This window comes from Lagopus leucura, unplaced genomic scaffold (genome assembly GCF_019238085.1).
Source record: "Lagopus leucura isolate 7727_CA_CO unplaced genomic scaffold, USGS_WTPT01 Super-Scaffold_100053, whole genome shotgun sequence".
In the NCBI taxonomy this organism is placed as follows: Eukaryota; Metazoa; Chordata; class Aves; order Galliformes; family Phasianidae; genus Lagopus; species Lagopus leucura.
In genome coordinates this window covers 157,666-178,647 of record NW_024962299.1, presented here as the reverse complement: position 1 = coordinate 178,647, position 20,982 = coordinate 157,666, and the positions used below count along the sequence as shown (strand labels likewise).

The window sequence follows — 20,982 nt, the reverse complement described above, 5'->3', positions numbered from 1 at the left end:
TTAACCATGCTAGTGAAGCTGTTTGCCTTTTTTAAATTCTTCCATTTATATAATTATAAGGGAAGAAAGAAGAATATGCTGAACTGAGACAATTATGAAGTTCTCAGGTACAGTAGAAGGCTTATGGATCTCTTTCTTCTCCCAGAGGATGCCAGCCCCCATCAGACTGCGGGAGCTGATCCGGACCATCCGGACAGCAAGAACCCAGGCAGAAGAGCGTGAGATGATTCAGAAGGAATGTGCTGCTATCCGGTCATCCTTCCGAGAGGAAGATAACACATACAGATGCAGAAATGTGGCAAAGCTGCTGTACATGCACATGCTGGGATACCCTGCACATTTTGGACAGGTAGGTTGGTCTTCATTGCTGCTACAGTGTGTGTGTGTATACCAGTATGCTTCATGTGTTTTGAGTGCATGGGCTGCTTTGGAGCAGAACTAGAGCAGTTTTGCTTTGAGATGTTTTGAGGTTTTGTCCTCGCGCATGTTCAGAACCTGCATTAGTTAGTTTTGACTATGACAAAGACACTTCCTGTCTGAAACCTGTTCTTATGTATTTTGTTATGAAACTTGCAGTTAGTCTGCTTTACCCAGGCTGTCTGCTCCTTGCTGCAGGTGTGTCTTGCAGAGCAGTAGTTAAACTACAATCTGGTAAGTATGAGTATTTCTGGATGGCATCTTGAAGTTGTGTACCTGATAGAAACTGCCAGATGTTTTAAAGGTGTTTCTTATTTAGGAGTTTCCTTATTCTGAAGTAATTTATTCTAGGCAGGTAATAGTTGGTCTGTTCCCAACAATAAAGGATTGGTGTTTCTTGTCCCCATTTTAGTGAAGAGATTTGGAGAATGCTGATGTGAGTTTTGACTTATTTTCCCTGTAGTGTTCCTCAGTCAAATTGTGGAAAAGAGAGATAAGATGATGGGGTCTTGATCTACAGGTTCTTCAGGTTGAGCTTTGCTTAGTGTTTGAGGCACAGTTCATTTTTGTTGTTAGTAAACATCCCATTAGTCATTGTACGGTAACTGAGTCACAGCCTGAAGCACTGATTGAGCAGCTGGGGAAAGGACCTGGTCAGCCCTGGGAGCACAGGTGAAGGCAGTTCAGCTGTGGGGCCAGAAGGACAGAGCCTGGCTGCAGCTCTTAGACCTCATTGAAGGGCTGACTGCCACTGGGGAAGGGGCTCTGGTTGGAGATGCCTCCTTGGTGAAGCTCTCCTCTGCAAACCTGGAATCTTCTGATAATGGTGAGCAATCTTCTTTCCTTCATAGCACCTCTCTATTGTGCCAGTCCTGTCATCATCACACCTCTGTTGTAATGCCTTTTCCATTGTGCCGATCTGTCCAATTGCTGCAGTCATAATGTAACCAGGGCCTCAAATTGTCTTTGAGTTTGGACTGTACTTTGAATTTAGGGGGGATCGCCTTATTTCTACATCGTTGGGTTCTTCTCCCAGAGAAAAGAGTTGTTCGAGATGTAGCAACTCTGATGTAACAGGAAAACAACTATGCTGACTGTAGCATACCATCCTCTGGCCTTGGTTCTCATATAATTTGTCAGTTGTATTTCCGGCCAAGGCTAAGAAGAGATTTTAGCAATTATTATTTAAGTTGAAATCTTTTGTGTCGTCAGCTTTTATGACTGGAAGGAATCTTTCAAGATACTGGTGTTATATAGGTGATTTTATATGATCCTCGTTCTTTCTCCAAAACAATGTGCTGGGGGACTGTTGAAGGCAGATGCCATTCCAGCAGTAGTAGAATTTTGAAGATAGGCAGTCCAGCATTATAAACAAGAAGTTTCAGAGAGTGCAGCATGAATGAGTAGGAAATTCATTTTGATGAAAAACGGGAGAGCCATAGGCTGTTAGATCCCATGTCTGGTTTTATCCTTAAAACAGACATTTGACTTCAGCTAGTGTTATGAATGGGGTAACCATTAATAAGCGTTCAGAGAAGGTGTCAGAAGAAGCAAATGGCTGATCTGCTTCTTTCCAAGACAGGATTCCTCCACTTTGATTCAGGAAATCTTGTGTTACATTTAGCCAGTGCATGCTGAGATGCAGTGCATGGCAAACTGTCTTGAGCGCGTGTTAAAATCGGGTTATGATTAGAAGGTATTGAGCATCCACTTTTTTTTAAAGCTTTAATTCCCCTGCAAAAGAATGCCAGTCAGAAAGGTGTCTATGTCAGTGAAAACTTTGAGTTGTAATCTGGTGATAGACCTGTATTATCAGGCTTTGTTGATGTATCTGTTACAGCACTGAGGCAGCAGATCTTAATTGCTGTTCCTTTGAATGAAATGGATATAATGACATCAAGAATTCTTCTACTAATTAAACAGAGCTTCACTTCATTGTGTTGCTCAGCAGTGCTGTGCACTAAGCTAATTTGCATGTATTTGTATACATGTGAAGCAAACTGGTCAGCTTTTTGCGAGGTAAATTTCAGTAATATCATACAAATTTAAAAGTGCTGGAAATATCAGTCATTAGTTTCCTTCTGTTTTTTTTTTTTTCAGTTGTTTGTCTTGCCTTCTTTAGCTCTTATGCTGTAGCTGTGAGGCCATTGGTTCCACACTGCACTTCTGCAGAGCATTATATAAGAAAGCACCTTTTAAACTTTTCTGGGGAAAAAATGGGTCAATCACTGTAAAGATAAGAGGTAAATATGCAGTGTTATGTGCCTTATCTCTTGGTTGATCTTGCCCACTCATGCGTGTTCAGTTATCTCTTTGGATGACTGATCTTACTGCTTAGAGGTATTTCTTCATCCAGGTTAATCTTAGATAACTGAATTTGCTTTCATTCAATCTTTTCTTTGTCAGTTGGTCACTCAGCTCAAGCTAGATGATTATGTGGCAACTTCTTGCATAGCAGTGTTATATATTCTGATTCTGTGCAGTTGTGAGAACTTGTTAGTAGCTAGGCCATAGCATTTGTTTTCTCTGTCACGTTAAATTTAATTTTCTTACAAGTTTTTCAGCAGCCAGTATAGCTTTGCTGTCTTGATGCGTGTGCACTTCTCGCATCTCCCTGTTCGAAAACAGTTCTGTTCAAACTTCCTTATAGTGAAGGACTGAAAACCGTTTCATGCTACCCTTTATTTTTGCCTATGCGGGCCTTTTTTGTGTCCTTTAAAGTAGATCTATTGGAAGCTTTGTCTCATCCCCTCCATACATCCACTGTTTGCTTACTTGCTGCCCTAGCTAACTTGCAGAACGAACTTAGGGCATGTGCTTGTGAGAAGATGAATCTTTTACCTGTTTTGAGAAGCCATTTTTGCTGCTTTGTCTGTGTAGCGGAAATGCTGAAGTCACAGCTTGAAACAGTGATGGAGCACCAGGTGGGAAGGCAGGGCCAGCCCAGGGGAGTTCAGGTGCATGCGGTGATGCACCCAGGTGATGAGAAGGGCTGGGGCCGGGATCCACCCCTTCCCAGACCTCATTTAAGGGTTGGCAGTGGAGGTGAGGGTATCTTTCTGCAGATCCCTGTGTACCTGAGGCCTTTCAAAGGTAAGTAAATCTTCTTCCTTTGTTTCTGTGTCTAGGCTGCTGCATTTGGGCCTGTCCTCATTTGCAGCAGTCAGAGACTTTGCCACCCTGCTATAAGCATTATACTTTCCATCGTGTTATAGTGTTACATGCTGGAAAGTAGAGATATGCTTATATGTAATTGATTATCGGTTAGAGTGAGATACTTCAGTGCATAGTAATGTTACTGTTTGTATTTTTGAACTAAGAACATGTTTAAGAATTAGCTAGCAGCTAAACTCTGAAGTTATCTGAGTGTAAGTGGCAGCTAGGCATGTTACCAAGGAATTTCCTTTATATTTTTGAATACAGCTGGTACGTTTTTACATGATAGAAGGGATGGGAAGTTTGTAGTGGCTGCAATGCATGTGATTTTAGATTCTGAAGTTCATACAGAAGTTACAGGATTGCAGGACAGCGGGAACTGACATATATGACTGTATCTAAAATTTACCTAGCAAGTTACTTAGTTACAGATCGTAATCATCAAAATTGTTGTTGACATCTTAACAGAGCACTGATTCTCTCCCTGGTGGGTAGATGTACCCATTACAGTGCAAAATAAATAAATAAAATAAAAAAATTCCAAGGTCTATCAAACATGGCATATCTTTGGATTTTTTTCTGGATTTCTGGATTTTTTTTTTTTTCTTTTTTAACTGATAGTTCTTATCTGTGTTATTTTTCTCTTTTGTGCTCTGATCCTGCTTATCTGGTATGTATGAGGTAATGGAAGATCAGCAGAGGATTGTTATTTCAGGGCAGCAGACTTACTATTGATTTTGCTGCTTCCTTGCTGGAATCTTTAGGCTGGTCATTCAGCCTTTGTTTTCCATATCATCAAAATGGGAATAGAATGTACTTTTAAAAATATATTATGAGAGAGACCTAAATTAGTTAATATCAGAGTTCAAACTCTTTCTCTTCTAGTTGAGAAATAGTTTAAGCTAATTCTTCTTTCTTTTTTTTTTTCCCCAGTTGGAGTGCCTCAAGCTCATTGCCTCTCAGAAATTCACAGACAAGCGCATTGGGTATTTAGGTGCCATGTTGCTGCTGGATGAGAGACAGGATGTCCATCTTCTTATGACCAATTGCATCAAGAAGTAAGGGTACCAGAAAACATTTGTGTTTATAAAAAAAAAAAAAAAAAAAAACTCACAACTTCCATTCATTGAATCATTCAGGTTGGAAAATACCAGTAAGATCATCTAGTCCAACCCTTAGCTTATTACATGGGTAGATAGTGACAAGACAAGGGGGAATGCTTATGAATTAAAGGAGTGAAAGTTGAGATAAGATGTTGGGGGAAGTTTTTCACTGAGAGGGTGATGAAATGCTGGAGCAGGTTGTCCATGGAGGTGTTCAAGACCAGGTTGGATCAGGCCCTGGGCAGCCTGATGTAGTGTTCAATCTACTGGCTGGCAGCCCTGCCTGCATTGATGGGGGTTGGAACTTGAGGTCCCTTCCAACCCAGGCCATTCTGTGATCATCACTATGCCCGGTAGACCATGTCACTCAGGGCAACATCTACTCTTTTCTTGAGAACCTTCAGGGATGGTGAGTCCACCATGTCTGTGGGCAGTCAGATCCAATGCCTGACCACTCTGAGAGTAAATTTTTCCTGATATCCAATATGAATCTCCCTTGGTGCAACTTAAAGCCATTACCTTTTTTCCTATTGCTGTTATCTGGAAAGAGGCCAACCCCCAGCTCTCTACAACTCCTTCCAGGTAGTTACAGATACTAATGAGATCCACCTCCCTTCCTCCCCCACCTCCTCTTCTCCAGACTAAAGAATCCCAGTTCTCTCAGCTGCTCTTCAGTAAGGCCCTTTGTGGCTTCCTTGCCTCTCTCTGGACGTGCTGCAAGGCATCAATGTCCTTCTTGTAGTGAGGGTCCCAAAACTGAACACAATGCATGAGGTATGACCTCACCAGTGCCAAGTATAATTCCACATTCAAGAATTAAATTATCTCCCTGCTTACAAAGTAGGAAAGAGACAGGCATGCAGTTAGTAATGCAGCATTGCTGAAGGTCCACATACCTTTTAAATAGTAATAAATCAGAGGATATTTTCATAACACTGCTAAAACACTGTAGGTCAGGTTATCCTCTGTTACAATACTGTATCTCTGTACTGTATCTCTGGTTCTATTTATTTACTTGTGCTGATGAGCTCTGAAGTTTTTGACCTTGGGAGTCAAGACTGTGTATGCTGCCTTCTTTTTAAGGTTGACCTAACAGTACTGATGTATGATTTTCCTCGGAAGCAAGGCAGCAACTTGGAATGTGCTGTCTGCTTGGTACCTTCCTGAAATTGGTCAAGAAAGGATGAGAAATAAGGATTGTTTTTTTCCTCAGTTTCTTTACTTTTAAAATCTTTCTAGTGAAGTGCTGCTAAACCAGCACTGTTTCATATTATAGTTAAGTGAAGGATGATTGGTCTGTTTCTAATGATGGGCAGTCTTTTTTCAAGATGGGTGGGAGAAGGAGTGGAACAACGGGGGTCTAGTTGTTTTATCCTTGTTCCTGCTTGTATGTGGTATGTCTGGTTTTATTTACTTTTTGAACATAAACCTCTTGAGTAATAGCAAATGAAGTATTAGTAAGATTGCTTGGACTGTGTCCTCAAAGTGCTTGGGAAGTCTTGACAAGACTGTGGGCCTTGGGATCTACAAACGTTTGGTCAAGTATTCTTTTATTGAATTGTCATACCTGTGAGACTCTTGCATTAGAAATAGGCTGCTATATTAACATCTTTTTTTGATTGCTTATGCTAAAATGAATTTGTGTGATAAGGGTGGGATGAATTTGACATGAGCCGGGCTGAAGCTAAACAAAACTGGGAGATAGCAACCCACTTAGGTGGTGGGAAGCTTATTGCTTCCTCGCCTGCCACTTTGTCTGCTTTCATCAGTGTCTTATCACCACAACCTAGATCTTCCATAAAAACAAGTGGACACCCTTGTGTAGCAGCATGTACTTGCTATATTCACTGTTACGTATTGCTGCTCAAAACTTGCTGAAATAAGGAAACAGAAATCAACCCATTTTAATGGCAGGTGTACTCTGTTATTTTATTTGCATGTTGCCATAACTTCTTTGTATTACATGCAGAATGCTCTCTTTTGTGCATGTTGTATGAATCTGGTTGCATACTGCTTGCTTCCCCTGTCCTCCCGTCATGCAGTCACCAACTCACCCCCCAAACAGGAACCATATTTTTATGTTCTTCACATTTGTGAATGAATCCTGGATGCTGTGGTGACAGGAGTACCAGGTGTTCTGATGGAAAATTGGTTGAAGTCAGTTTTTAAAAGCTGTTGTAATTGCTGTATGGAAGCTGTATTGTCTCATACTTAGTGGTTGATGGTTGGTGGGTGGCCTCAGAAGTAGTGTCTGCTTATGGGTATTGCACTTTGCAATTTCCAGAGGCTAACAGCATTTCCGTATGGATTACTTGCAAGCTCTGTGAGTAGTAGGTTTTGTTTATTTTGTACGTTGTTTTTGTTATCCTCCATCTTGAGCCAGAATATCTTGCATAGATTTTGTTTTTAATGCTGTTCAGTTTGTAAGTATGAATCCCACTTCCAATTCAATATTTTTGTTCAGTCTGTAAGTCTTAGCAAAAATTCTTATTTTGCATTATACTAAGGTTAATGTATTAAGCATGTGTATTGTCTGTTACCCTTTTAAGGTTTTATTTCATGACCAAGTCCAGATGCAGTTTTACAGTTCATCACTCATTAATCCTAATAGTCAAATGGAAGGAAGGGGAGGTAACTAGAATTAAAAGCCATTGTAAAAATATGCAAGTCAAACTATGTGAAAATCTTAAGATTCAGAAACTGCAAATCAAAGTGCTTATAAACCAGAAGCTAAAGCCTATTCTACAACTTGTTTATGCTGGGACAACTTGCAGAGTCTCTGCAAGGCTATACTTGATGTTAATTTGTTTCCTGCTTGCAAATTCCAAAATACAGAGTTTAGTATTTACTACAGTAAGCTTTAATGGAGTTCTCTGTGGTCTTCCCTCCTCTCAGCTCAAGCACCGGATATTCACCTGGTGGTTTTGCTGAAATCTTTTTCTTTGAGGATTCTATATAAAAGTAATAGAAAACTTAAAGCTGATATTGTTCAGCTTGATATACTCCCGAATAGCTTAGAATTTGGAGATTCCTTCTGGGCTATGCGTACAGATGGCTGGATGGCCATACACAGATGCACTTTTTTTTCCATATTTGGGATTTATTCACATACTGACTGTTCTTTTTTTTTTCCTCTTCTTTGCAGTGACCTTAACCACAGCACGCAATATGTGCAGGGGCTGGCACTCTGCACTCTTGGCTGCATGGGCTCTTCAGAAATGTGCAGAGACCTTGCAGGAGAGGTTGAAAAGCTCCTCAAAACATCCAACTCCTATCTTAGGAAGAAGGTACTTTTTAATGTTTTGCTAAGTGTTAAAACTTGAGGTTGGGATATCTTGCTAATAACTGGAATGCTAGACAGCTTGGAATGCTGACTGAATATTTGCAAGCGTGCAAGACAAGTTGAGGCCAAAGCCCATGTCTGCGGAGCAAGGATGTGTGTAATCCTCTAGAAGGCTAGCCTTCTACAGATGATCTGTTTGTAATTTCTAAGGTACTTTGTACCTTAAGGTTATTGATTGTATTACCAGCACCTGCCTGTTCACAGGCTCTAGCTCCAAACTTCTAATTGTTAGCCAGTATGAAAGAGCATCAGTAAAGTATAAATACTTTTGTTCTTTTTAAATATATTTTGTTGTTATGTCTTGAAAAGGTTGGGGGAAATAATGGGATTTTAGGCAAGACAGCAGTGCTGAGATGTATTGCTGTATTCTGGGAAGAGGCAGCGCACTTGATTCTCAGGCAGCTACAATGAGTAGGGTCTTCTCTTGCTTCTGTTCTCTGGAGAAGATGGGCAAACTTTTTGAAGTGTACTTCTGTTTTTCATAGGACCTGTCACCTGAAGGGGAACTGTTTTGTGGGAATGTGATCATATTCAAAGGAAGGAAAACAAGCCATGCATTTGACATAAATTTCGCTTTTCACTTCCAGTGCATTATCATTCCCCTCCCTTCCTAACAATGAGACAGGTTGAAGTAGCCCTATTAAATGCAGAGCCACATAGCAATTAACATGGCTCTGAAGTGAATAACTTTCAAATGAACTGCTGTTAGTGCAAATGTTACTTTGCAACTCAATGCCTTTTTTACTTTTCAACTGTGGAAGTTTTGTTAAACTCTTCTGTGGTGCTGTTTAGTATCACTTGTAGCAGAGAGTGGAAAAATGCGCTACAAACATTTCAAGCCTCTGTATATCATGAAATTTGTGTTAGTTCCTGCTGTGCTAGGTGTTCAATGTCTTGTCATTGCACTACATACTAATCAAATGTTTTTCCTGTATAGGCAGCACTGTGTGCTGTTCACGTTATTAGAAAGGTGCCTGAACTTATGGAGATGTTCCTGCCAGCCACCAAAAACTTGCTGAATGAAAAGAACCATGGTAATGTGTGAGCGTGCTTAGCAAGACTATACTGTTTTTTGTGTATGGCACATACGCCTTTTATTTGGAGGGATTTACTGAGTTATATTTTTATTATTTGTTTCTTCCCATTGCTATGCAGTGAGAACAAATGTAATTGAGAAGGCAGGCGTGTATGGCTACAGATCAGCAGCACCTATATGGCATAGGTGATAAAAGGAACTCTCAATGTTTACCTATTTCAGAGTGGGTGCAGTGGGAAAGTTTTGTCACTTCTATCCAGTATGCTGCCTAAATGAAGTTCAGAGTGTGCTTTTCAGCTTTTTGGGTGATTTCAGTTAGCACAGTGCTATAGGATTATCTGACACTTGCTTAGTGGGCATTACCAGTGTGGAGATGTTCTGTGTCAGGAAAGAGTCTGTCTTCGGTGCTGTTTTAGATCATTATATAGATTCTCACGTTAATTTTGCTTTTTTTGCTATGTTATTGTTTTAATGCTTTTTTTTTTTTCAAGTACTTCAGAAGATTGTTTAAAGAGAAATACAAAAAATACTTGGTTAATTTTGTATCAAGCAGTGCTCACTCTTTACAGGCTTAGTCCTTTTGCTTATCTTCAGTGATTATGTGCCTTAAGAAAAGAGTTGGTTGTGCTAGGAGTCCTACAGTAGATGTTACAGCAAGTTTGTCTCCACACAGAGTAGTTAAGTGAAACGTTACTAGCAGGCCATGTGTGATATATATGTATTTTTTTTCCTTTGCCAATGCCTCCAGGTCCACCACTGCAGGTCCCACTCATCACCCAGCCTGTATTCAGGTTTGGGATTGCTCTAACCCCAGTGGCCACATGTAACCTTATACTTGGCCATGTTGAACTTCATGAGGTTTGCACAGGCCCACCTCTTGAGCCTGTCTTGGGTGCCTCTAGGTGGTATCCCTTCCAGCATCTTGACCCCACCGCGCAGCATGGTGTTGTCTGCAGATTTGCTGACGGTGCATCCAGTGGTTAATTTTCAACTGTTGTAATCTAATTAAATGCTTTGTAACTGACGTGGCTTTTCTAACTACTTTTCAGAGGTGTTTTAACTTAGTTCTGCTAAGTCAGAACACGGCAGTTGACTGCCAAATAGACAGTTTGGCTTTAGCAAGCTGTCTACTGCAGTCTTTCTCCAAACGTGAGGTTTGAGACCTCCTAAGGAAGGCGTAGTGCAGACCACATAATGCTGGGTAGGGTATCCAAATCAGAAGAGAAAACTGGGGAGCATGAGAAACTCAATGTGTACAAAACATTTAGCAGTTTGTCCTTCTCAAATCTTATTTACATGTTTGTTTCTGTCTAACAGTATATTTAGTATGCAAGTTTCTTTAAGCAATATACAAGTCCAGTTTGTCTCCATTTTTGACTTTTAGTTGCTGATCTAAGACACATGCACTTTGTCATCAGCTTTACCTTGGGCACAGCTGCAAGCATCTTTTTTGAAGCATGTGTTAGATTGAAGGGGAGATTGTTTTGTATGATTTGTTTTCATTTAATTGCAATTTTTGTTATTTGCCTAGAGCTAATGAAATTAAGAGGCTTTTTCCTGTGGCTTTTAGGTGTTCTACACACATCAGTAGTTCTCCTCACGGAGATGTGTGAGAGAAGCCCAGACATGCTTGCACACTTCAGAAAGGTAAGTGTGAATTTGGTAACACTGCAGAATTAATTTTCATGGTCTTGTTTTGGTTTTGCTGCTGCTTGATTTCTGAAGTGAAAGCAGTGTGCACCTTCTTAAAATGAAATCCTTACAACTGAAGAATTTAATTGTGCTACCTGCTTGTTATCAAAACAATAAAGAAAAAGGGAGTGCTGAGTGCCTAGCCCTCTCAAAGAAGGAGTAAGTTACAAAAATTACTCTTGAAGACTGTGTAGTTTGTATGAATCTTTCTTTACAGTTAAGAATAAGTGCCCTCTTTGGCTGGTGTTCCTTTTTGGCTTTTTTGCTCTTTATAGCTAATTACACAGTGTCATCAGGAAGTGCATGTATATCAACTGTAAAGAAGCAGAAAAAGCTTGCACATGTGCTTGAATTCTGTAACCACTGTCACAATTGTATAAGCTCATATAAGAAATATGTGGAATGTTCTCTGTTCTCTGAACCTTATCATGTTCAATGGAAGCTTGTCTCTGATGCATGCTATAGTACATGATTTTCCTTTCTAACTTAGAGGTTTCAGTGTCAACATCATTCCCCCTCTCGTAGGAGTGTTTGCTTATTTTCCACCTTAACACACATTTCCTAACATTTATTGCTGTAATTTGCTGTGCTGTATAACTGCCATATTAAAGACTACCAGACTGTGAAAACGTCATTGTTTATTTTTTTTAATTAATCTGATTTTTTGGTCAAGGGAGAAATTGATCAAAGCTGATCAACAGAACTGGCCATTTGCTCCTCTCATGTGTTTCAAAGAGGTTTGTCTATTTTCATGCCCAGTTTACTGTTCTTCACTGACTTGTGTATATCACTAGGGATTTCAAACAGTTTGTCCTCTTGATGCGTTTTACCACTTCAACATACATCTCTTGCCCTGGTTGTGTACAGCAAAGCAGGAATGAAAATGAAAGAAAGACTAGGGACACGTGGGAGTGAGCCATTGCTCTCTTATAGGTGGTAGTCTTACTGGTTTAAAAAAAAACAAACAAACTGCCTCTGCAAAATGTAAGTCCTAGGTACTTGCTTTTCTAGCAGTCTCTTTGGTTGTTTATGCTGTGAATGATACAACGTTGATCTGTCCCTAATGCCTGCTTCATCTGTTTTGTCTCTTTTGTCTGTTTGGAATCCTGCTCTGTGTTAGAACGAAAAGGTAAGGTTTAATTCTTGTACATGGTGCATGCTTACATTGAGTCTGTGATGTTTGCCTCTCGTGATGCAGTACCAGATAATGCCATGTTTGTGATTAATGCCGTGTGCTTAGATCAGTTGTCTTGTTCAGTGCTTTTTGTGTGCTGGTCTTATCAATAAGCTTCTTTACCCATATCAGCCCTGGATCTCTGTTGTGGCCTTCTCAAAACACAAACCTTCTTTGCTCAAGCCCTCATCTTGGGATTTTGAAGGATTTTTTTTTCTGTATATGCACACTGTAGCTATGACTGCTCTTTACCACTGGTGGCTTTGTGCCTTGCCTTAAATGTAGGGCAGCTGTGGGTAATTCCTTTACATGGAAGGAAGCAGGAGAATTGTATGGCCACCTGTATGTGTTCTTACGACACTGCCAAAGAACTACTGGGTGCAACTCCATTGCTGGTGTTTTTTGTCCGTGAAATTTGAGTACAGAAGGTTGGTAAGGGGCCCTCAACCAGTCTCCATGGCTGTAATGTTTTCCTTTGTTTGCCTTGTCCTGAGTCCTGATAATATTCTTGTATGTTAGAAGGCAAAGCAAATGTTAATCAGGGCTCCAGGAAAATTTTTGCAGATCAGTACACTTGCATGTTACTCTCTTGTGGGGGAATGTGTTGCAGATTACCAAGCTTTTCTCTTGAGAGGCTGATGTGAATGGAGTATCAATCTTAAAGGAATCTTTAATAACTTCTTGTAATCCTATAAGTATCTGAAAAGATTAAATCTCTTATGCCTGATGCTCTGTGAAAGCAGGTGGTATATACTACATGGGAATGTATGCTAAAAATCAACTTGGAGCTAATCTGGTAAAGCTCCCAAACAAAGTTTTGGAAGAATGCTACTTCAACAGTCCTAGCCTCCTTTTTCATGAAGATGGGAGTTTTTTTTTTTAATTGATATTTCCTTTTAGGTATTGCTTATCAAGTTGTGGTGGATTTAGTACTTTGAAGATGGAATATGGTGCTCAGACTCCAGCTCAGATAGGAAATGACTAGAAACATGTAAGCTGTAGATATTTGTATAATAGTCTCTAGATGATCAGGCTGAACTTCAAGGAGGAATCTGTAGGACAACTTGCTTTCAAACGCAAGATTTGCTTTTGGACCTGTACTTGGGCAGAAGGAACAACAAGCTAATAGGTACATTTTCTGATAACTCTCTTCTTCACAGCTTGTTCCCCAACTAGTTCGTATTCTGAAGAACCTTATCATGTCTGGATATTCACCAGAGCATGATGTGTCTGGGATCAGTGACCCCTTTTTGCAGGTAAGAAATGATGCTAGTCATCATTGATAGTTTTAATTTGTGCACTGTGTTGTGAGACATAAGTATGACAAGATAGTTACCATAAGGCAGCAGTGTTGATTTGAAGATTGGCATTGTGTTAGAGTAGGCTGGGTAAATGCTATTCATCTACCTTAGTGAAAGCCACCTGGTTTGAAAAGAAGTTGCCGTGCCCTATGGTACTGTGCTAAGTTGTGGCAAAACGAGAAGAAACAATGAATGTTGGTCTTGCAGGAATGTGCCTGGTTTGACACTCGATGTACTCGTAACAATTTTGGCCTGTGAAGAGAGAAAGAGCACAGTGTTCGCCTGAGAATAGAACCAAATCTGCATTATGCTTTGAAATAGAAAATTAGTCTTTTGTTTTCTTCTTTGTTGCTGCTCAAGCAGTGAATTTCATGGCCCTTCTGTAAAAGATTTCCATTGAGTGAGGTTTTTCTATTTCTGTCATAGGTGCGAATCCTGCGGTTACTAAGGATTCTAGGGCGAAATGATGATGATTCTAGTGAAGCAATGAATGACATACTTGCACAGGTGAGACCTGCAAAGTTAATCAGCTTACATTTTCTCTTTTCATTTGTTAATTATTTGGATTCAGCACTGACGAAGATACGCAGTGTGGCTGCTTGCCACACTGGGGTGAGTTTTGTTGCTTGGGGCGTGTATTTATAGATGTGGTACAGTAAGGATTGCTGAGTTTCATTGCTTCTTCTGCAGGACAGCACAAAGGGGATCCACTTTAGAGGTAATGGAGTCACTTTGTTTCTTTCCTCTAGGTCGCTACTAATACAGAAACAAGTAAAAATGTGGGAAATGCCATTCTCTATGAAACTGTGCTGACTATTATGGACATAAAATCTGAGAGTGGACTGAGAGTAAGTTGTCTTTGCTGTGACTTTTTGTGTGAGAGCAATTTCTGTAGAAGACACGTGAGGCAAAAAAGCTCTGTGGTTGCTTCTAGATAAGACTTGTAGCCTCTTTGGAAGGTGTACTTAAGGGGTGTAGCAGAAATGCTGTGTCCTGGCCTGAAGCAGTGATTGAGCACCTGGTGGGAAGGCAGGGCCAGCCCAGGGGAGTTCAGGTGCATGCAGTGTACCTGAGTGGTCAGAAGGGCTGGAGCCCCTTCCCAGTCCTCATTAAAGGGTCAGCAGTGGTGGTGAGGGTGTCTCACTGAAGATTCCTGCCTACCTGAGGCCTTCCAAGAGTAAGCAGCTTTTTCTTCCATTGTTTCTGTGTCTGACTATTTAATTTAGGCTTGTCCTCACTTGCTGCAGCCTAGAACTTTGCTACCCTGGTGTTACTGCTGTGCTTTCCGTCGCATTATAGTGTTATGGGGTGGAGGTGGGGGAGAAAAGGGTGAAAAAGAGAAAAAAGAAAATGAGGGAGAAAAAGGGGAAGGAGAGGCTGGGGGAGGGGCAGCAAAACCTTCCTGAAGACTGTTTTTTCTTGAGTACAGGAGAGAGCCTGTACCATGTTTGTCTTAGTTTTTCCTTTGCTTAGTCAGGCTCCAGAGTTCTTTGTTATGCTTTTGGCCAAGAAGCACGGTAGTAACGTTGCCTTTAAAGTCACCTTAAAGCAATGATGGAGGACTTCTTGGTCACTGACCTTTTGTAACTTTTTCTGCAGGTGTTAGCCATTAACATCCTAGGCCGTTTCTTATTAAACAATGACAAAAATATTAGGTAAGTTGCATGAACTGTGCTCCATCTACACCCAGCTTAAAATGTCTAAGAAGCAATGACACTAAGACTGTACTAAGTAGAACTTTCCAGGAGAGTGTTCTGGGAATTGTTGTTAGCGGGGTGAATGTGACAGACAAGCTTTCTTCTTTTCTTGGCGCTCTCTGTCAAAACCTTAACTATGGCTCTGCCCTTCATAGTAGTCGAATCTAGGAGTGTAAAGTTAATTCTTAATGTGATTTCTTAATCTAGGTGAGTGGTTGGGGTTTTTTTTTTTCTGTTTTCTGTGTATATTCTGTCTTGTTTCATCTGGTCAGTGATGACATTCAAATCAGAGTGGACAGTGGTGACTTTACAAATTAGACAAGGAGTTGTTTTTTTTTTTTTTTTTTTCCTGTCTGCGTATTGCTGTCAGCAAAGAAATTAATGCACAACCATTACTTCTTTAATCTGAACGTAGAATTACTGCAACTGCCAGAATTAAGTCACATCTGTAGGCGTTAGTATTACAAATCATCATATGGGTGGAAGACTCTAGCTTTGGGAATTTTAACTCGCTTAGTAGTTTGTGTGTGATATATGGAGGCCTAAACTTTGCCTTGATTTTTCAAAATGAAGACAGGACATGAGAAAAAACTTTCCTTTTGGATGACAGGGCACTGGGGCAAGCTGCCTGGAGAAGTGGTGGAATCTCCTTCTCTGCAGATATTCAAATCTGCCTGGATGCTTTCTTGTACAACCTACTGTAACAAAACTTCTCTAGTCGGGGGGGGGAGGGGATGTTGGACTCGGTCTCCACGAGGCCCTTCCAACTCCTGTGATTCTGCAGACACCTGGCATGAGCCCAGGAACTCGGGTGGGTGCTTGTCTGAGCAGCAGGATATCATTAAATGTGTTACTCTTTTGTATGGTAACCCTACTGGAGCTAGGCCAGGTAGCCTCGTGGAGGATCCTCACTTGTTGCTGAGGGGTACAAGGGAGCTCTGTTTTGTTGCAAAAGAAGATTAAATGTGGGTAGGTGTACTTGTGCATAGAAGTCGAGTGCTTACCTTTAAGTATTTTCTTATATATTCTTATCCCAGATATGTGGCTTTGACATCACTGTTGAAAACTGTGCAGACAGACCATAATGCAGTACAGAGACATAGAAGCACAATTGTGGACTGCCTGAAAGATTTGGATGTCTCCATTAAAAGGTAACTGAAATATCAGTGAAAGAGACAGCCTATGAAGAGTGAGCAGGACAAGAACATATGGGAAAATGACAGGAGTACTGGAGAGCTGAAAATGAGACTAGTATTAATGCAGCATTTGATTTCTACTTCATGTAAGGTAATAAAGGTAATGAAAGCATGCAGCCACTTTCTTTGAGAAGCTGCTTTTACATTTTCCGCCTCTTGGATTGATGGGGAAAAAATTTTTCTGTTTGCCTGAACATTTCCAAATTGGAGTCACCCAGAGACGAGCTGGTGTGCTCAGAAGTATCAGCCTTTATAAATTAAGGTCCTAATCAAAACTACTCTGACATGCTGGGTCTTACTTTTCTTTCCCAGACAAACAGGTATTGTCACGTTATCCTGAAGCAATGTTAAAATCTCCAATAAATGATTCTAGACTATATTTAGACAGTGGTAGAATTTAATTTTACTAGATTGTTCAGATGATTTGCTTATAAACTGTGTCCTGTTTTGCATTCCTTCTCTGGACAGTAGGAGAGCTTGCAGCATTATTCATCTTTCTATAGGAAGACTTTCTTTAAAAAAACAAAAAAAAAAAAAAAAACCAAAAACCTCAATATAAAGTTCTTCCTCTGATTACTTTTAATCACTTCAGTTGTGTTCTTTTCACTCATCATAGCATCTTGTTTCCATCAGTTACTCATAGTATTGAATCAGTTGATCACAATTCTAGTGGCCTATGTGAAGTACTACACTTAACTGTCTAAATCAAGTCTTTCAGACTCATGTTTGATTCAATACCCTCTTCCTTAGCAGTATTCATTCTGTAACTGGGTGACCCCAGTGCAACATAAAACAAGCATGTCAGTGATAGGGGCTGCTGCGTCCCTTTTGCACTGCGTGGAACCATTGCATGCCGGGATTTCATTCAACTTGTTACATCATGAACACATTTTATTTATTTTAGAATTGCTTATCCTCTTATATTGACCTTGTCTAACCAATTAGATATGCTGCAGGTATTTGTGCTAGAAGGCATTCTTCAGATTTGTCTCTGAATCAGATCTAGGTTTTTCAACAGTACTGCATACTCTAACATGTAGAGTAGGAAACAATTTGAAACTGTCTTTCTTCTGAAGGTTAGTTCTAACAGTTATGAAATGGGTGTAATGTAATTCCATTTTACAATGTTATGCTATCCTAAAAGGTAAATTTTTATCTTACATGTTCAAGTCAGGCTGTCATAGTTTGGTGCCAGAGTCAGTGTGAGGTTAGGCTATGGAACAGCAAAGGCATATCTGGGCTTTGGATGGAAGGCCGCAAAAGCATTTTGCTGATGCCTGTTGAGGAAAACTTGCCGCAAACAACAGAGCTTCATGTCTGAGTGCTGTTGGAGGATGAAGCCTTTGAGTGATCCATCGGCAGAGCTCCATGTTGCTGTGCTGACACTCGTGCTGCTGACAATGCACTATTCTCATTGAAGCGATGTGTTGACCAGATATCGGAGTCCCCAAACAGCAAGTTTTGCGGTCTGGAACTTGAGAGATAGACATACCTGGTTTTGGTTGACATGTGAAGTATGGCCTGTTTTTGTCATCTTAAACATTGAAGTGCAACTTTGGTCAGTGTAGTGTAATTCAGAATAGCTTTGCCATTTACTTCAAGGCTACCTGTCAGCTTAATATGATCAAATTGCATTATTAGGAACTTTGTAACGGAAGTGAGGCCTGTAATATGATTGAATATGAGCAATATATGGCTGGAAGTTTTTGATGCTCTTCAGGGATCTTATTCTATTAGCCTATCTCAGTGATGGGCGGAGAATGAAGTTCCTGATAAAGTTGTTCCCTCCCTTCCATATTTGATGAGTTTGTGTTCTGGATTACACCGACTACTCAATTGTAAACAATAGTCAGGTTGTTTAGTGAGGCCGCTTTAATGCGTTTTAACATAGCAAATTGTTATGGTTGCCCAGGAATAAATAATATTTGTAGACAGTAGTTCTCATTCAGGAAACGTGGAATGGATGGGAGAGTTGTGCTACAATCAACTGCAGAAGCTTCAAATAGGAGGAACAAGGACTGGCCTCTGATCTTTGTTTATATACAAAAAGTAATGTCAGATAACTAGGACTTTGTCTAATTGTGATGTCAACTTGTGATAGGGAAGGAATTGAAATCTGAAAAGGGCACTACCGTCCTGAGTTCTGGAAACGATACGTAGCCCATCTGCCAGGACGTAATAAAGCTTATCAACTCTGATGTGTTCAGAACTTTAATGCACGGAGAACAAAATGGATTTAAAGAATTCTGAAACTGAAGAAATCTTCTTGTAGCTGGTACAAGTTTCTTAGAGGAGTTGTGTCAGACATGACCAACGTGTAACTGTAAATACTAGGACCTTAACACTGACAGACTCTGGTTGTTGAAAGATATTTCTAGCCTTAGGGTATCTAGGGACTTTTGCCCAGCTGCACTCTAGTTTATGGTTTCTGGGGTGGCTGCTTCTTGACCTGAACAAGAAAATGCCATTAATCCTGTGGGAAGAGCCTTCCATAATGAGATTGCTCTTTTAACCCAAAGGTAAGTGTATTTGAGTGTAACTGGACTTGTTTATTTTACTTCAAATTTATTTTACTTCACCAGGAGAATATACTTTGTTTTCTGTCCATTACTCTAGGCGTGCAATGGAACTGAGTTTTGCTCTTGTTAATGGGAACAATGTTCGTGGAATGATGAAGGAGTTGCTGTATTTCCTAGATTCATGTGAGCCGGAGTTCAAGGCAGACTGTGCATCAGGAATATTTCTTGCAGCAGAAAAGTATGGAATCAATTTGCCGATTAATTTTTTTTCAGTTATCAAAATTGTGAGCATTTCTGCCTTGTCTGCCCCCCCCCCTTCCTGAACGCCTAAGGGAGAATGGGTTGATTTTGAGGTTATTGTTTTACCGCTGCTGAGGGACAGGACATACCAGTGCATTGGGGCGCACTAATGTTCCCTTGTAGGCAGTCCTCATATCGTTAAGCCCATCTAGTTTATTGATTTTTGCTGTTCTTTGGAACAGGTTTTGTGTTGACACCTTGGTCCCTTGCCCCTTCCACATGCCCACTTGTGTTCTCCCCGATTACATGTGCAAATGAGATGATCTCATTAAAGTTGAGTCATTACAATTAACAGCCTGATTTTTAAGTACGTGTAAGATGTATGGCTGTGCTTGTATATTCATTCAGCATTTCAGTGTCAATGTTAATAACAAAAGGTCAAAGATTAAGTTTTTTTTATTCTAGGAAAAGGTGGGCCAGGAGGAGGTTCTGTTGGCTTTGTTGGGTTTTTTGCTGGTGTTAAGGCTAGTAGTTCTTGTTCTAAATCTTTTCTTACTTTTATCAGATACGCTCCTTCCAAACGCTGGCACATAGACACGATCATGAGAGTCTTAACAACCGTAAGTAAAATTGGCTCTTTTGTGTGTGACGTAGTAACAGCTGTACAGCAGCTTTCTGATTGTTTTTTTTTTTTTTTTTTACTACCTGACTGTTACTTTTTTACTACCTGAATTTCTTTGCAGACATCACAGTTGAGGTTGGAACTGGAGTAGCGTTTCAGCAAATGAAAGAAGGCTTACTAACTTGGGTAGGCAGTGTGTTCTCTGATGCAGGGCAATGGGAGGAGATGAACATTATTTGGATGAGTGTTTACATTTGCAAAGTTAAAAAGTGAGTCTTGCTTTCTGTGCTATTGTGGCACTTGAAACTGAGAAACCTGCATTCCTCTGAACATAGAATTGATTTCTATATGAAGTTGGTAGGCCTTGAGAGTTGCTCTCATATGACTCACTTTTATTAAAGTTAACTTCATTCCTTCGACTGCTAGGGAGAACCATTTATAAAGTTACATTCACAAGGCTGTCTATTGCAGACTCTTACAGGTAAGTAGCCAATCCAGTTTACCAGACTTAGGAGAATTATATGGCGTCAGCTCCTGGTTTTGGCTTGCTGAATTTTCACTTAATTGACTTAGTTGGGCTCATTTAATTTCTTTTGAGTGGTTATGTTTTCAGTGCTGGAGGGAGCGTCCAAACAAAACAAAATGTTGAGCAGCGTACATCTTTCCTTTAGTGCTAGTGCTGATTTCTGTGCTGATGTGGCATAGAGCCTAGTTTTGAAGAAGTGATGGAGAAGCTGCTCTGTACCCTCAGAGTTTGTCTTAGTCTTCCATTTAACAGATAAGTTTTTCTGTAGTGTTCTCGTTCTTACGTGGCATAGAAATAGAACGCTATTTTTATGTGTATATCCTATCCTCTTTTTATCTACAGTATGACTTTCTGTGGATATAGCTGAGTGCTTTGGGAGAATGTGCTGTTTTGTACTTCAGCAAATCTGAGTTTGCTCAAAGTCAGTCACAAAGTACTTGAGGATGATAAGGTTGATTTTTTAATTTTTCTTTTTTTCTTTTAAACCTGTATGAATCATGTGGCTTTGAAGGATGTCAGCAGTTGTCGGATGTTACTGAGAAGTTGTATAATGAAACCTAACAGTTTGGGTTTTTTCTCAAATACATAAATGTTCTTGCAGGCAGGAAGTTATGTTCGTGATGATGCTGTTCCCAACCTGATCCAGCTGATAACTAACAGTGTGGAGATGCATGCCTACACTGTGCAGAGACTCTACAAAGCCATCCTTGGTGATTACTCTCAGGTAATACCTAATATAAGTTTCCTTACTACACTGTAATAAACATATTTGCTAAACATATCAAGGTAAGTCAGTATCATGCTGTCTAGTTCCAGTGACAGATTGCAGTGTGAACAATGTATTCTTTATGGACTTGTTCTTTTAATTTTCTCTTAAGGAATTCTTGATCAAATGAAATACCTCTGTTTCTTTTGCTATAGAGAATTTGAGTACGCTGGCTCTGGAAAATAGTGGTTTAT

The 20,982-nt window shown here is 40.1% G+C and overlaps 1 protein-coding gene and 1 non-coding gene across 4 annotated transcripts in view; both read left to right on the top strand.

Moving 5' to 3' along the window:
- The window catches only part of AP1G1 (adaptor related protein complex 1 subunit gamma 1), a 39,984-nt gene that overhangs the window by 10,169 nt on the left and 8,833 nt on the right, over positions 1-20,982 (top strand). For 2 of the 3 annotated variants that reach the window (XM_042885833.1, XM_042885832.1), the window contains 14 exons: positions 146-349; positions 4,507-4,631; positions 7,822-7,963; positions 8,957-9,053; positions 10,626-10,702; positions 11,868-11,876; positions 13,082-13,177; positions 13,649-13,729; positions 13,972-14,070; positions 14,822-14,877; positions 15,957-16,070; positions 18,732-18,872; positions 19,440-19,494; positions 20,624-20,746. In XM_042885833.1, coding sequence (XP_042741767.1) covers positions 149-349; positions 4,507-4,631; positions 7,822-7,963; positions 8,957-9,053; positions 10,626-10,702; positions 11,868-11,876; positions 13,082-13,177; positions 13,649-13,729; positions 13,972-14,070; positions 14,822-14,877; positions 15,957-16,070; positions 18,732-18,872; positions 19,440-19,494; positions 20,624-20,746 — 1,416 coding nt within the window. In that variant the 5' untranslated portion in view covers positions 146-148. The remainder of the gene's footprint in view (positions 1-145; positions 350-4,506; positions 4,632-7,821; positions 7,964-8,956; positions 9,054-10,625; positions 10,703-11,867; positions 11,877-13,081; positions 13,178-13,648; positions 13,730-13,971; positions 14,071-14,821; positions 14,878-15,956; positions 16,071-18,731; positions 18,873-19,439; positions 19,495-20,623; positions 20,747-20,982) is intronic. The other variant, XM_042885834.1, reaches the window with a different exon arrangement.
- On the top strand, positions 17,436-17,522 carry LOC122188024. The gene has a single exon (XR_006181460.1). It is a non-coding gene; the product is annotated as a small nucleolar RNA SNORD71 (small nucleolar RNA).